Raw genomic sequence first — 16,233 nt, 5'->3', positions numbered from 1 at the left:
AACTGATCTTTTTCACAAAGAGGACAGGGGCCTTGACCAGAGAAGTAGATGGTCAGGTTTTCCTGCAGGGAATCCGGTAAGGTCCACAGCTTCAGCTCTGATATAGTATAGGCAGTCAGTGGGAACCCCCTGCCCTGAGACTATTGTTTTACAGGGCTGTTGAAGAACCTGTGGGGCAGCAGGGTGCCTGCATTCTTTTTTTTTGTCAAAGACATCAATCAGGTCCTGGTGCTTGTCTGGGAGAGTAGTGGTGGGCTTGGGGATAGCTGCTTCAGGCCTGGCCATCTGAAGGTTAGTGACTAGGCTGCAGCTACCCTGGAGTCCTTGGAAGTGTAGATTCCCCTGAAAGCAGGCCCTGGTGCCGTCAGAGTGATGGCCTTTGCTGGTGCTAGATACATGGTTTGGCAGTAGAATGGACTGAGCTGAAAAGTACCAGATTCCCAATGGATTTGGGGTTTGTAGAGGATGAGCCAGGCGATCCCTGTAGAGGTATGGGTGGAATGAACTAGACCAAACTGCAACACTTCCTCGTGGCTCTGGAGGGAGAAGTGGGGTTTCCAAGGTGATGAGTCCTGACATGCGTAGTGTCCCATCAATGGACTCTGTCTTCACTGGCTTGGACCTATGTTGTACTGGGATGTGACTAGGGGTCTACCCAACTCACAGAGGTGGTGGGTCAATTTCTGGGGATATTGTGGGGCCAGCCCCCATTTTCCTGGGATGACTGCAATGCCCCCCCATACCTCTGATTGGCAGAGGGCCCCAGTGGCCCCACTTATTGGTGTTGATTGGCTGTGACGGCTGTCTGTCTTGTGGCCCTGCCCCATCACCACTGATTGATTGTGAGGACTGTCCATCTTGCAGTCCCATCCCTCACTGCTGATTGGTGGACAGGGGTGGGGCTGCATGACAGGCAGCCCTCTCAGCCAATCAGTGGTGAGGGGCAGGGCAGCAGCCATCTTGGGTTCCTCTTGGAGCTGACAGCTCCTTTTCTCCTTTTACCCACTGGCAGGCTGTATGGCCAGGTTGCAGGAGCCAGCATTTTATTTCCAGTAAGTTTTTTTATTTTCATGGATTTTTTTGAACATTGACTGCTTTCACGGGCAGTGCTGGATTTTTCAATTTCCACAAAATCCATGAAATCACGATTTCTGTAGGTCCCTAGATATGACTGGCTCTGGCAAAGTTGTCCAGGTGAGCCAAAAGTAGGGTGACCATCCATCCCATTTTTCTCAGGACAGTCCCAGATTTTAGAGGCCAGTCCCAGACTTGGGGCACAGATTAAAATAAGCACCCAGGGTGCAGGGGTTAGTCCAGCAGGAAAGGGAAATGGTGCAGCATGCTGCTTTGCCTTTGCCTCTCCCTGCAGCACACATCTGCTTTGGGAGGGAAGAGGGGAGGGGGCAGGGGGTAGTGTTTTGGATGTCCCGTATTTCCAACCAGGATGGATGGTCACCCTCACCATTTTTTCTTGAAATCTCAGATCCGAGGGTGGGAATGGATCCTACAGCCCCAGTAGAGATTAAGTAGTCTGAATCACTCTTCTGGAGACACGGCTAGATAAATCTGAAGTATTTCCCCCTGAGATACCTAATCTGAACAACCCTTCTGCAGATATGGCCAGATAAGTAAAATGTTTGATCGTAGTGATTCCTTCTGTTGTTGTTTTTTTTAATTTATGAATTTCCAAACCTTTCCCAGAGATGTGAAGCAGCTACTCTCAAAACAGCCACCTCTCCTGGGAAGGCATTGTACTGGAATTCTCATTCTTCCCTTTTCCTGTAGGTGGGGTTTCCATAGGAAACAGAAGCCATTCTACTTCTCTGCCCTGACAGGCAGCCATCTGTATTCTCAGAGCTAAGCTGCACACGCAAAGATTCCCGTCTCATTGTTCTATACTAAGGGTTTTCAGCCAGGATAGCAGCTGGATCTCTTGCCTGAAGAGAAAAGGACGATTTCTTTCCTCTCAGTGTAGCTGGGTTTGCCTGGGATTTTTAATCCTATTCGTGTGCTTATGGGATCTAGAAGTGGGACTACCTTTGACTGAAAATACAAAGGATTTACAAGCTTTTTGGGCTCAAACTGTGTGTACAGAGATTCAAGGATAAAGTCATCTGTCCTGGGACTAACAGCAGCATAGCTGGCTTTCTCAGAAGAATGCTTTTGCTATCGCCCTTTATGCTTCAATTTACAGCATTGTGGTGGCACTTTTTTCTCTCTGTGGGTTGCCAGGCTGTGACCCTATTCAGGGTGAAATACAAAGTGTTAGAAGAAGTGGCAAATGGAACAGTGATAGGAAATTTACTCGAGTGTTTTGGTTTATGGGAGAGAAGTGTGGACACTTTCCAACTGTTTCAGTTCCCTGAGGAATTCCCTTTTCATGTTGGATCTGAAGATGGCTTGCTCAGCACTGCAGGGCGGCTGGACAGAGAGCAACTTTGCAGGCACAATGATCCATGCTTGGTCTCTTTTACTGTATTAACTGCTAAACACTTCGCTCTAATTCATGTGGAGGTTCAAGTCTTAGATATCAATGACCATGGGCCCCAATTTCCAAAGGCTGAATTGGAGCTAGAGATGTCAGAAAATGCATCTTTACAAACACGAATACCTTTGGATCAAGCCCTAGACCCAGACACTAGTACCAATGCCCTCTTCTCTTACTCACTGTCTCCCAGCGACCACTTTGCTTTGGATGTCATCTCTGGATCTGATGGAACTAAGCATGCAGAACTTGTTGTTGTTAAAGAAGTGGACAGAGAACTCCATTCTTGTTTTGATCTTGTACTGACTGCTTCTGATCACGGAGAACCACCAAAATCAGGTACTACCTTAGTTAGGGTCATTGTTCTAGACTCCAATGATAACAGTCCTGCTGTTTTTGCGGAGAGTTCTTTGACAGTTGAAATCGGGGAAGATGCTTTGCCTGGGACTCTTCTTATAACAGTTACAGCCACAGACTCTGATCAGGGTCCTAATGGAGAAATAGAATATTTATTAAGTAAGTATACTACGCTGGAAGTATTGCATATGTTCAGCATTGATGCCAGGACAGGCAATATTGTTTTGAGACATCCATTGGACTTTGAAAAAATTCCTACCTATGAATTGGATGTACAGGCCAGGGATCTAGGAGCCAATCCTACCCCAGCACACTGCAAGATCTTCATCAAGGTCCTTGATGTCAATGACAATGCTCCAGATGTCCACATCACATGGGTTTCCTGGGTGCCAGTGTTATCTGAAGCTCTTCCTAATGACAGCTTTGTTGCTTTGGTGACAACAAGTGATCCTGATTCAGGAAACAATGGACAGGTACACTGCTACCTTAGTCAAGGATATGAGCATTTCAGATTGAAAAGGACTAACAAATATAGTTATATACTGCTGACCAATGCCACCTTGGACAGGGAGAGATGGTCTGAATATAACTTGACTTTACTGATTCAGGACCAGGGGATCCTCCCCTTAGCTATGGAGAAGTATCTCACTATTTACATCAGTGATATTAATGACAACCCACCCTTATTTGAAAGGCGTACATACAACGTCTCCATTGCTGAGAACAATATGACTCCTTCATTTTTGGTTACTGTCAGGGCCAATGATGCTGACTTAGATTTAAATGGAAAAATAACTTATAGCATCCAGGACTCCCTTGTTTCAGATTTGGTATCTGTTGATTCTAACACCGGTGAGATCTTTGCCCTGAGAGCTTTTGATCATGAGCAAATGACCAGTTTGGAATTCCTTGTGACAGCAGAAGATGGAGGTTATCCCAAACTGGCATCTAATGTCTCTGTCAGGGTTAATTTGCTTGATAAGAATGATAATTCCCCAGTGATCATACAGCCAGCACTGGTAGAAGGCAGAGCAGAGATCACCATTCTAGTCAATGCAGAAACTGGATGCCTTTGGACATCCTTAGGGACTCACAGCTCCCCAAAGGCATCAGTAACCAGCATGATACTGAAACCCAATTCAAGTACTCACTTGCTTTTCACCATAGTTGCCAGTGATGCTGACTCTGGCCTAAACGGTGACCTCCATTATAACATTCTGAGTGGCAATGATGATGGTCTGTTTGTCCTTGATCCACTGTCAGGGCAGGTATTTATCAACAGCAGCAACATCAGCAGCCTCATTGGAAATGAATTAGAGCTAAGAATTTTAGTGAATGATCAAGGGAATTTACCACTGCAGGTAGAAGCTCTTGTGCTGTTAATTTTCAAAAATCACCGTGACCACCTGAAAAACTCAGCCCAGGGGTCTTGGAGGCTGAGTCCATCCATGGTTATTGCTATCTGCCTCATTGTTTTGCTAGTCATTTTTCTTATTATTTTGGCCTTAATTGTGTCTTTACGTAAAAGAGAGAAGAAAGAGAAAATGGCTTACAACTGCAGGGAAGCAGAACAAGCCCACAGAGAGCAGCAGCTCAAGAAGCCCCACAGACAGATTCAGAAGACAGACATATATTTAATCCCTGTGCTCAAAAATAGGCAAGATGTGCATTGTGAGGCTGAGCAACCTTGCTTCTGTAAAGAGGCTTTGGTGAAGGAAACTGCATGGAATGATTCACAGCAGACTCCATTTCACTTAACCCCAACACTTTACAGAACCCTTAGAAGCCAAGGGAACCAGAAAGATTCAGCTGAACAGAAAGATGCCTTCAATTTTCCTGCAATGCAGCGCAGGCCCCTCTACTCTCATAAACTGAGACATTCATCAGAAAAGAACTCAAGCTTTCAAACTTCAGAACCTTACACCAAGAGCTTAGTGAAGCCACTACCAAGGTCTATGGGAAATCAGAACTCTGACTTTTTGATGCCGACTAATCCTCCTTTGGACATGACTCTGAGTAAGCAAAAATTTTCTGAGCCAGATCCAGGGCTTTCAGAGGCTCAACCCCATCAGCACCTCCTAAGGAGCCTGGTCCGGCTGTCTCTGGTAGCATTTTCAGAGCAGAACTCCACAGGAGAATTTGTTCTGGATTCACCTCCTGTTCAGGTAGGAACTGCCTCATTTATATTTGTTATATATGAAGGGCCAAATCCTCTCTCACATAGCACTTGTGATATTTGTGAGGACAGTGAAGGCTTACTGAAAACGGAGTGTAACCTATTCTAGTTGTGCAAATGTTCCCATTTTCCAGGCTAGAACCCAGAGGCATAGAAGCACAGCTCCATGCCCAGGGCAGTTGTGTGGTGCTGGAGGCAGGACTGGCTCCTGCCATATTAATTGCAGAAGTGCAATCAGCCACTGCTATGGCAATGCCTGCTTTTGCACCCCACCACAAAGAAAGTGACTGGGGCTACTATCCTGGTTGTCTCCCCTCAGTTATGCTACTGTTGTACTGGGGCCAGCCTTTTCTCATCTTAAACAAATTGTCTCAGCGTCCTGCAGCTCACTTCCAAATCTGCCAGCAATCTGGGGCTCAGTGGCAGATAGCTAGTGGGCCACTGAAATCCCTCTTCCTTACAGGAGCACATTCTGGAAACTTCTGTGGGGTCAGGCTTCAGAGCTGGGGGGAAAGGAGTGGCTGTCAGAGAGGGAGAAAGACTGCTGTTGAGTTTGTTTTTCTGAGCGTAGGAGAAGAGCAAGGTCTGGGCTATGAGGGGAAAGAAGGGGAAATGCAGGGAAGCTTGAGGACTCAATCCAGATGGGATGCTCGCTGTCTCTCTCCCTCTGCACAACTCCAAGTGGGCCTGCCAAACCATTTGCAAGAGACGGAAATGCTATAAAATGCCAGACAGTATGGCAGGGACATCCTGTTTGGAAACATCTTGACTGGTGACTGCATGAAGTCAACAGGCTTTTCCTGTCTTACAGCAAATCTCTCAGCTGCTGTCACTGTTGCACCAGGGCCAGTTTCAGCCTAAACCAAGTCACAGGGGAAATAAATATACGTCCAAGAATGACAGCAGGTAAGACTCATTCACAGACCATTTTAGCTCTGCCTGTCTCTTTCCCAGGCCTGCCAGGAGGAGTAAGGACTTAGCCCCAAGACCTCCCAAATGAGAAGCCACATTTATGACAAAGGTCTCAAGGGATGCACTGCCCTTGACAATAGAACTGGTGCACTTCCTCATTCTCTAAAATTGTTCCTATGTACGGAGAAGTCAGGTCAGTGCTCCTCCTCTTGATGGAATGTGGTGGAGCAGGACAGATATGGAGGAGAAAACAAGGGGAGGAAGGTGTTACAGGAGAGGGATTTTAGGGGAAGCAAAGGATGGAAGAGAAATGGGAAGAGCAGACCCTGTCATTCTTGCTTGTAGCTGCTCCCCAAAGCCTGTAGCAGCATCTGCACTCAGAACAAGGAGAGTGGGTTCAAAAGAGGAATGAGAAAAGGGAGCATAGCAAGAGGCTGTAGGGTGAGAAAGCAGGAGGAGATAGGTAGGGAAGACACTTCGGGCATGTCTGTATAGCACAAGATTGTGGTATGCAAAGATATGCATGTTTTAGCTCCAGAACTGGCAGCAATACATTTGTATTCGCACAGTGCTCTGCCTATACTAATTAGGCCTACCGAGGCACTCTGGTTCCAAAGCTTGTGTTCAGACCTATTTAGGTTATAGCTGCATGGTGCTACCATATTGAGCATGCTGCTCTTATGTCCCTGTCAAGACCTTGGTTTCACTAGTGCACTTTTGCCTCCTTTGGCTCCCTTCCTATACCTGGCTTATGCTTCACTTGTTTCCAGTTGCAGTGTTGACTTGCATTTTTCCACGTAATCAATTTCCTTCCCTTCAAGGCAAGGTACAACTCTTCCCTGTCTCCTCCATGCCTCATTCTTTTCCTGTGCTCTATAACAGGGAGCCAGAGCTTCCCAAAACTTTAAGGAAGAAGCAGCCACTGGGAAGTCCTCAGGTGAGGAGAGACTGCATGTTATGGACTGGCTGCAGGGGAATAGGCAGCTAGGGACTCATAGGCTATGAGTGCCTATCGCAGGACTAGTGACCCAGCAATAGGACAGTAAGGCAGAGCCCTGCTTGGGCAGCAAGAGTGGTGTTAAGGTATCCAGAGTAGCACTTGTAAGCTGCCCTGGAAACTAGCCATCAAGCCCTAATTGGAAGCCCCTGGGTGGGGTGGCTGGGGAGTTACTTGGTCAGAAGGGGCAGGGCTTAGGAGGCATATATGCTTTGGGCTAGGGAAAGTCATTTGATCCCGCAGGCAGCAGAGAAGAGTTCTGCAGCAGGATGGCTACAGGGGAGTGACTGACTGATATCTCAGCTGTCCTGGGAACTGCAAGTAAGGAGCTGATAGCTTGCAGGGAAGCATGAGCCAGTATGAGGAGAGCTTGTTATACAGGCAGTGGGTTTAGAGTTTAAGGGTGCAGACAGAAATAGAGCTCCCTGTTGTAAGTGAGAACACTTTGCAGGAAGCACTCTGAGTTACAATGATCCCCTGGATTAAACAGAAGTTCACTGTTGGTTCTAGGGGGGAGGGAAATATAGCTGCTGGCTGCTTTGTCCCTGCAAGGCTGCAAAGTTTTCAGAATTGGGGGGAGGGAACAGAGGGACCTCATTCTTGTGGGTTCTCACTTCCACCTGGACGGTGGGGTGGGTGAATTGGAGCCTCCCCCACCTTGTGGGTGGGGGCTCCAGTACACTTGCCCCACCCTCCAGTAGGGTCTGTACCCTGTCCCCCCCAGACCTTACTCCCTCTGCTCCCCTTTTCCCCACTCCCATTCTGAAACTGCTGGAGGCTGGGCAGAACAGGCAGAAGTTACAGAAGATACTTTGTTTTGAAATGTCTTCATCTGATCAAGTGAAAAATCTGACCCCCTCATACAATTTTTCACCTGATCAGCCATTTTTGAAGCTGCCTGTGGCTGTGCATTTGTTTGATCATGGCTATAAACTGCTTTCTGTGGCCAGATTGAGCAAAAATTGTCACTTCTGCCTGTGCCCTTAATTACAGCCAGTATACTTGTATTTTAGTTTAAGCTTTACCAAAAGACCAGATGTGGCTATTGGGGAAGTTCTGGAAGCCACAGAGGGTGCCAGAGGGCATGTGAGGGCTTGTGCCTGCCAGGGGCAGGGGCGTAACCCAAGGGGCACATGGATGTTTTGAGCCCTGCCAGGAGCTGGCTCAAGATGCTGACAGGCAGAAACCAGAAAGGGTAAAGGCCTGAGCCTGGACAGGTAAGACAGGCAGCCTGAAGCCAGGCATGCCAAGGGCCAGAGGCCGCCTGACACTGGCTTGAGGGCAGACTGCCCCACATAAGTGACCACTAACATCAGCTAGGCATGGGCTTGGCTGTAGGGGCAGAAGGAACCATAAATAAGGCAGGCATGGGCAAAATGCGGCCTGCAGGCCAGATGCAGCCTGCCAGGACATTCTATCCAGCCTGTGGGGCCCCTAAAAAACAACAAAAAAAAAAAATGTAGAAAACTAATATTTATCTGCTCTGGGCTGTCTGTTATGTGGCCCTTGATGGCTTGCCAAAACAAAGTAAGTGGCCCTCTGCCCAAAATAACTGCCCACCCTGTCTTAAGGCAACAGGTGCCCCGGGGCATGGGTGGGCCAGGTAGGTGTACTTAGCATTTGAGGGACAGAATCGGGGACCAGTAGGGTCTGAGAAGGACCTGCTGGTTGAAAAATGGACAAGAGCTTGCTCTGGGATCCAAGGACAACTTCTCTTTTCATAATCAATTAATTAGATCAAAGCATGGCAGGAAGGCAAAGAGGAAGGGTACCCAGGGAGTCAAAGTGGGGCAGGAGTCGCATGGCCATCAGGGGGCATCAGGGCCTCCTCTGGGGATCGATCTTGTTACAGCTCCCAGTGAATCTCACTTTCCTCTTCTGTGCTGTGCATAACTCCTAGGACCCACCCCAATCTTAATGTCTCTCCTTTCAGCTTCCACTTCTCCCATAAAGTCTGTAATTAACTGGCATCTCTCTGTTGAGCTAAGAATTTTGTTCATTAGGAAGTAATAAGGTATTAGAACACAGATGAGAAATCCTACTGATTAATAAAACAGTGCTTCACTGTTTCAGGTAGACGAAGACTAGGGTGTTCAGAACTGTCTAGATCAGGCTTGTCCAATGTACGGCCCGCAGGCTGCCATGTGGCCCGCCAAGGCATTTTCTGAGGCTCGCGGTGCTGTGATGGGGAAACGAAAGTAAACACTGTTTACTTTCGTTCCCACCCCTTGTCCCTCTCCCAGCCCCTCAGCAGCTTCCTAATGGCACGTGGGAAGAGGAGTAGTCATGTGCTGGAGCAGCAGGGGCTCAGCTGCACTTTCCCCCTACCTGCGCCTGTCAGTCCTGAGCGGCACACGGCTCTGCTGCCGCCTCTGCTGGCTGTTGCCAACCTGGGCGGGTCTGTCCCATGCGGAGCAGCATGCAGTTGAAGCCGGATTCCCACATGATGCTGGGGATGGGAGGAGGCTTGCCAGGTCGGCACCAGCCAGCAGAAGCAGCGACAGAGCCACGGTATTCCGGTTAGTAAAATGTCAGATAACAGGGCTTTTACTGTATTTGAATCTGCTTATGCTGTCAGGAAATGGGGCGGGAAGAGGTTGTATTAGTGGAGGCAATCAAGAACAAAGAGGCACCACTATCCCCATTGCACCATTGTGCATTGTGAAGACAAACCCAGGGAGAGACCCCCCTGATGCTTCTCTGTGAATTTTTAGGGTTTTTTTTTTTTATATTTGACTATAAAGTACTTGGGGTAGGATCAGAACTTTCCCTAAATATTGCTGTGCTCCCAGCTTACTCTTTGCACATATTTAATAATAATAATACTTTGGGAGTGGCTGGACAACTGAGCAGTGAAACTGTGAGCAGGGTGGCTGTTCACACTTGTTTGCTTGATGCCCACCCATCATATATATGGGTTGCTGCTATTTTGCCCTCCCAAGGCACAGAAGACTTAGGGTCATTCTTCCCCCTCATTGTTCCTCACCTGAAAAGTCAGAAGAAGTGATCCAGACTGGAGTCATAAGCCAGGGGGTCAGAAGACAGAAACAGGGGTTCCACCAGACAACTTAATCAATCTGTCCTGTTGAGCACCTGTATATATGCAGTAGATGTGTTCTTGCAAATAGCTAGGGCCAGTTGAAATTAGCTAGGCAGCAGGCAGCCAGGCCCACTGGTGATTAGGACCAGCTGGGGGTTACTTAGCCCACATACTGCTCTGATTCCTGAGTATCAGAAGAGGTGACATCCTTCAGACGTAACGGATTGAGTTTTCCAATGATAAAGTCTCATTTGGGCTTGCAGTGCCACCGTACATAGACAGTATTTGAATATATCAGTAGAAAATGAACTCTGCATATCACGGCCCTACAAGAACTGTTCAGGGGGAGGTTCTCTTTCTGTGTTTGGCTGAAATACATGAGGGAGAAAATGTGTGGGAAGTAGAGAAGTATGTATGAAGCAACAGAAACAGCAACACTGGAAGCAAAATAAGCACAGCTTGGTAGTACTGCAGCTCAATTTCTACTATCCCCAGCATTTAAGCCATTCAAGCTACTGTGCACTTAAGTGCTATTATAATTGCCTTTTCTCTCTTTTTCCCACCCCCCTCAAATTGACTTTCACTTATAACCAACTAGTTAATTTATATTGTGATATAATTATGTAAATTGGCTGCATATCCACTGAACATGCTCAGTAGAGCTGTACTGCATCTCTGGAGGCACATAGTTGCCCTACAAGCCCTGGAACTATTCTCTCTAGAACTTTAACCGTCTACACCCTGAAGTCATGTTCACAGCATGACTAAAAAGACCTTATCAGTGACTTAGTTATGGCTTCTGAACCTGATTGCACCAAGATCCCATAAAAGGAGCCAACTGGGAGCCAGCTTGCTATCTAGCATTGAGAGAGGTGAGTAAGGGGTACCCAGGGACACTAGTCAGAATTAGGTTTATGGCATGCAAATTGACTGTAGGAACTGGGGTAAGGGACAAATTAAACAGTAGAGGGGGATCTAGGAGGAAGCAGGACTTAGTTAAGAACATAACTAATAGTCAGGGTGCATCTAGGCAGACTAGATAGGGAGGCTGGTAGAGAGCTTCAGGGTGGCTGTGGATGGACAGATAGGCTACATAGTAGAGTGGGAATCTAGGCTGGGGGGAGGCTGCAGAGTGGTGTACCCCATGAACATCAGTCTGGTGGCCATTAGGTGGCACTGTGGTGCATTTGGAAGCTCCAGCATCTAGCTTCAATGGAAGGGAGCCCTAAGGCTCAGCAATCTGGGCTGGCCAGCCTTCCACAGAAGTTGCTGGGTGGTGCCAGGCACATTCTTGGAACGTGATGCAGACCCATAATCTGCACTCAGCACTATTGCCTCATTATTGGCACACTCCATTATCTCTGCAGCCTACTGAGAGGTAATTTGGAAACCACCCGCAACACACATTTCACCCTGTCTATGGCCAGTAAGGTCAGCATGGCTTTAGCCATGCTGGTTTTAGTCTCCTTTGAGTGGGTGGTTCTCCAGACCATGGACCATGACTTAATTCCCAGACATCCTTATCCCTTGCACCCTAGATTTCATTTTCTTTCCAGCTGATTCTGCCACCACCTTCTATATCGTGGGAATTACATTGGATCACCAATGTCCTGCAAGTCCTGGGTGCTGTGGACAAGACCCATGTCAGCATCTGTAGGATCTCACAGGATCCCTATGTGTTTATCAACAGGGAGCCTGGCAGCAGCAAGGCAGCTGCTTGCAATCCCCATCAGGCAGTGTTGCCTGATTGGGGGAACAGGGCCTTCCTGGTATTTTAAGGGCTGGGTCCCTGAACAGCAGGACAACAGTCTGTTGCCAGGTGTTGGAGGGTCAACACTGGCTGAACTGCTGTTCAGCACCATCTGGAAGTCTAGATGGAGACTATGGGGATGGAAGGAGGTTCCCTGTCCTGGGTATGACAGAAAACTGCACCCTGCTGGGGAAGGGGGGCCTGGTGGAGCTACAAGAGTTGTTATGGCATTCCTTGTCTTTTTGGAGCTGGCCTGCCCTCATTCTTCACTACCTCACAGGTACTGGGAAGACTGCAGGTAGGGTTCCTTTAAAGTCTGGAGCAGACTGTGGGGCTGCCCACTCAGTCAGGGCTTAACTTGGATGTCTGTTCATCCATGAAGATGGATAACTGCTTGAACCCAGGCACAGCTGCAGGTTTAACAGAACTTAGGTGCATCTTTCTGCTGAACAATTTCCTTTGTGTAAGCTGGTGATCTGGGTGTTGGCTACCTGTGCTGTACAGGGTTGGGGAAATAAAAAGGTTTTAGTGACATGTCTTGGGCAGGGTGTGACCCTCCCCATCTTCCTCTGCCCTGCTGTGTCCCTCTAAATTGGAGTGTGACTCTTCCACCCTCTTGAACCCAGGTGTGGACTGGCCAGGCTGTGAAGGTAAGTTCCTGCTTGCAGCTAACACTTGCGAGCATGGCAGCCACTTCAGCGCTGCCTGCGCTGTTTTCCCTGAGCAAATCTTCTGTTGCAATCGTCATGCCAGGAACCCCTGGGAGTGTGCAACTCTTAGCCTTGTGTTGCCCTCTGAGTTGTGGGCTCCAGGACAGCAGGTGAGTGTAAGGTTGCAGGAAGATGTGTATTGCACTGAGAGTGGTTTTCCCCCTCTCTTCCTGGCATGTTAAGTGGAAGGAATCTGTGTCTTAGGGCAGATAGCAGATGACAGCTAAGACTCATCACTAGGATTTCTTTAGCAGGATGAAGGGCAGCAGTAGGTCTTTCAGGACCTGGTTGAGACCTAAAAGAAGAAAAAATGTTCCTTTGCCCTTCTGATAAGAGAGATTCCCTTTTCACTCCCTGAAGAGGCAAGCCTCTTGAACTGTTCTAGGGCACAGATCCAGATAGCCATGAAGAAGAGGTTTCTTGGTCTTAACTGGCCTGTGGAGAAGCAAGGTGGGGGAGGGGGGTGGAGGAAGGCTGTAGTGGCTTGTACAGGGTGCCCTCCATGGATACGTTCTATCAGCAGCATCCCCGTTCTGCATTGGCTGCTGTTGACCATGTAGGTCAGCTGGCATCCTAGGTGTGTAGTTCAACTTGCCATCCAAACAGGTTTGTAACAGTGTGGCTTCTGCCCTTTGCTGGGGTCTGGGGGATCTGTCTGCTTTTGCAACGGCCTGGTTAGAATACCAGGGTTCCTCTGTAGGGAACAGGGAGGTGCTAGGGTGTCCTTGTGAGGTATGCCATATGTAGATACTGGTGTTCTTGTGCAACTCCCAGCCATGGCTCCTAGCTTGCTGAAGAAGCTGCCTGTGAGTGAGCCCTTTGTTCCAAGAGTGCAGCACTGCACAGGGGTGTCCTAAGAGCAGTTACTTGTCAGGATGCTCCTTTCTGTAACTGTGTGCTGACAAGACAAGCAGATGGAAGATGACTGTGCGGCACTGTTCAGAGAGTACCCTGTCCTCCCATTACCTCTATGCTCTCTATAGCAATCTAAGCATCTTATAATGCCCTATGGCAGGGAAGTAGAATCATTCGTATTCTTCGGTCATCTATCCAAGACTTGCATGAAATGTATACTTCTGTGTCCAGCCAAGATGATAGATTTCTCCCCTGGCTTTCTCTAGGACCATTTTGCTGGGAAATGTCTAACCATGAAGAAATGAAGTGGGGAGGAAATGGAAAGGTGCCCATGGCTCAGGGTAACATCAGTGTTCTGGCCTTTGATCTCCTTTCAGGAATGCAGGGCTGGATGCCGATTGCCTGAGTATAAAGGACAGTGGCCGTGGAAAAAATGAGGTAGAGTATCAGGATTCAGAGAATGGATTTGATCTCTCCATGAAGCAGCTGATGGCAGAAGAACTTGAGAGCCTGCTAGAGCCCCATGCAGGTGAGGCCACCATGCTTTGCCTGACACTCCAAGGAGTCCATGGAATGGTTACTTTGCACTAGTGAGGAGATGTCTGAAGTAGGGGTGCTGATTGTTTCAGACTGCAATTTGATTGGCTGGTTGGGATTTTTGGAGGATGATTTCCTTAGCGCACCTGTAAGCCTCCTGTGCTTCCATAGGGGTGAGAAAAATGGTCTCACACACACACACACACACACACACACACACACACGACTATGCTGGTTGCTGCATGGGGTCTGGAAGGATTTTTTTTTTTTTTTCCTCTCCTGTTGCTAGAGGAATTGGGGTGTCATTTCCCCCCCCCCCCCCCCCCGAAAATACAGCCTTACACGCCCCCCCCCCCCCCCCCCCCCCCCCGGAAATATCAGCTGTTGGCTGCAGCCAAGGCTGGGAACTTTTTACTGGGACGTGCCAATGCTGGGACTAAAAATACCCCGTGGATTCTAGTTGAACGATCTTGCTTCCCTCATTCAGGGGCAGACTCATTGACATATTTGGGATCAGGACAGAATTTTACCCCACTGTCAGATTTGCATGGGACTATTGGGGTCTTTGCCTTCCTCTGTAGTGGGGAGCATGGCCCTTTTTCTCTGGACCTTTCAAGTATATTTTAACACCTATTTCTTTCCCTTGCAGCAGCAGGACACTGATAGGGCCCTTGTCAGTCTGGTTTACCTGTGGCAGGTTACAGTGTTCTTGGTGTTTTGGGACAATGCATTTGATAGCTGTGTAACAGGATTGTTTGTGCAGCTTTTAAGAACAGGTTAGCGCACTGGTGCTCAGCCTTTTGGCTTTTTGGGCCATGTGAGTGGGGTAGGGATGGTCTACAGGGCAGATTGAGTCCCATGTTCCACAACCAGGGTCTGGGGCCTGGCACCACCCCCTCCCACCCTGGAATGATCCCAGGACCTGGTGCCTACCTTTCCCACCAGGATTGGGTCCTGAGGGGGCCTGATTCCACACCCCCTCTCAACCCCCCAACACAGACTGGGTACTGGGGCCTGGCACTGCCCCTTCCCAGGTCCCTGCATGCTGGGACAGGACCCTACAGCCTGGCACCATTCCTTGGAATGGGCTGCAAGACATGGCACTGTGGGCTGGGAGGCTGCACACCCCTGGGTTGAAAAGCACTTGTACAGGATATTTTTGGATAGAGATGATCTTGCCTTGAACAGGACATTAGACTGCCTCTGGAGGTCTCTTTCAGCCCTACTTTTCTATGATTTCTGTAGTGTTTATGATTTAAAGACAACTGGTAGGAAACAGTAAGAGAGAGAGGGGCTGTGATAAAGACAACTAGGGTCTCTTAACCTAGCATGTATATTCACACTGAGTCACCCTTCCAGCCTCTGTTTGGGCCTTCCAGTTAACGGTAAAACATTCTGCTTCAAAAGCTAAATGTAGAAATTGCTCCTCATCCAGGCCAGAGTTTTCTGTTGGCCATCATTCCCGTAAAGCTGTGTACCCTGTGGGTCAGCATTGGGAAGAAAGGGTATGACGAAATACCAATTGCACTTAGGCCAATAGCCTTTTGAGGCAGATGGGTTTCCCACTACACCAAGGATAACACTTAGTAATCAAAAAGAGAGAGGTGAGCTAAGAAACAGGTTCTGTCCACTTGCCCTCGTGTTCTCACTACAGAGAACATGATGTTCTCAATGTGTGACTGCTTTGGGTAGTCACACAGTAGTAGCATTTTGCCCCGTTGTCAGGACCAGAGCTTAGATAGTTGGGTAGAATGGATACCACAAGATCAAAGGTGGGAACAAAGCCAGGGACTGAGATTCAGAAACTGTGATCAAGATCGTTCCAGAAACAAGTAGCTAGGGAGTGCAAGATACTGGGAACAGTCAGGCAGGAATGGAGCCTGAGCTTGGGCAAGAGCAGAGAATAATAAAGTACGATGTGTCAGATGAAAAATATTAGAGATGAAGAACGTAATGCAATTGCTTGGTTTTCTCCTTAACTCTGGAGCCCCAGCTAGTTAAGCAAGCCAGCCAAACAGGTTGCCTGCTAGCCCCAGTTGAGGCTGATTAAGTCATTAGGGTGCCTAATAGGACTGTGTGAAGCTTCGGGTGGTGATTTTGATTTGGAGGAGATTCAGCCTGATTCAGTGGCCGAATCTCTGAATCCGAATCGAATCAGGACCAATTTAAAGGTCTGAATTGATTCTGAAGCTTCGGAGAGCTTGGATTTGGACAGTCCCTGGTGACTGCAGTAGGGAGCTGCAGCCACTCTGAATAGGTAAGTACTAGGGGCAGGGGAGGGGGGGGACCCCTGCCAGCCCCAGATCCCAGTACTTTAAAGAAAAGCCCTGGTGCTCACTGGGTGCTGGGCGGGGGGTGATCCCCACTGCCCCGTGCTGCATGCGGGGGTCTGCATGAGCCCCTTGTTCCACCCC

General features: G+C 48.4%; 1 protein-coding gene across 4 annotated transcripts in view; it reads left to right on the top strand.

The window, feature by feature from the left end:
* The first annotated feature begins 1,008 nt into the window (after nt 1-1,008).
* PCDH12 (protocadherin 12) overlaps nt 1,009-16,233 on the top strand; it is a 31,162-nt gene continuing 15,937 nt past the window's right edge. Inside the window, exons 1-4 of one of the 4 annotated variants that reach the window (XM_014524999.2) lie at nt 1,009-1,052; nt 1,786-5,007; nt 5,830-5,924; nt 13,660-13,811. In XM_014524999.2, coding sequence (XP_014380485.1) covers nt 2,158-5,007; nt 5,830-5,924; nt 13,660-13,811 — 3,097 coding nt within the window. In that variant the 5' untranslated portion in view covers nt 1,009-1,052; nt 1,786-2,157. The remainder of the gene's footprint in view (nt 1,053-1,785; nt 5,008-5,829; nt 5,925-13,659; nt 13,812-16,233) is intronic. The other 3 variants (XR_003096374.1, XM_025216273.1, XM_025216274.1) reach the window with 3 other exon arrangements.

The sequence above is a fragment of the Alligator sinensis genome, unplaced genomic scaffold (genome assembly GCF_000455745.1).
Source record: "Alligator sinensis unplaced genomic scaffold, ASM45574v1 scaffold338_1, whole genome shotgun sequence".
NCBI classification, from domain to species: Eukaryota; Metazoa; Chordata; order Crocodylia; family Alligatoridae; genus Alligator; species Alligator sinensis.
The sequence above is the reverse complement of the archived record's forward strand: the minus strand, read 5'-3'. Positions and strand labels throughout refer to the sequence as shown.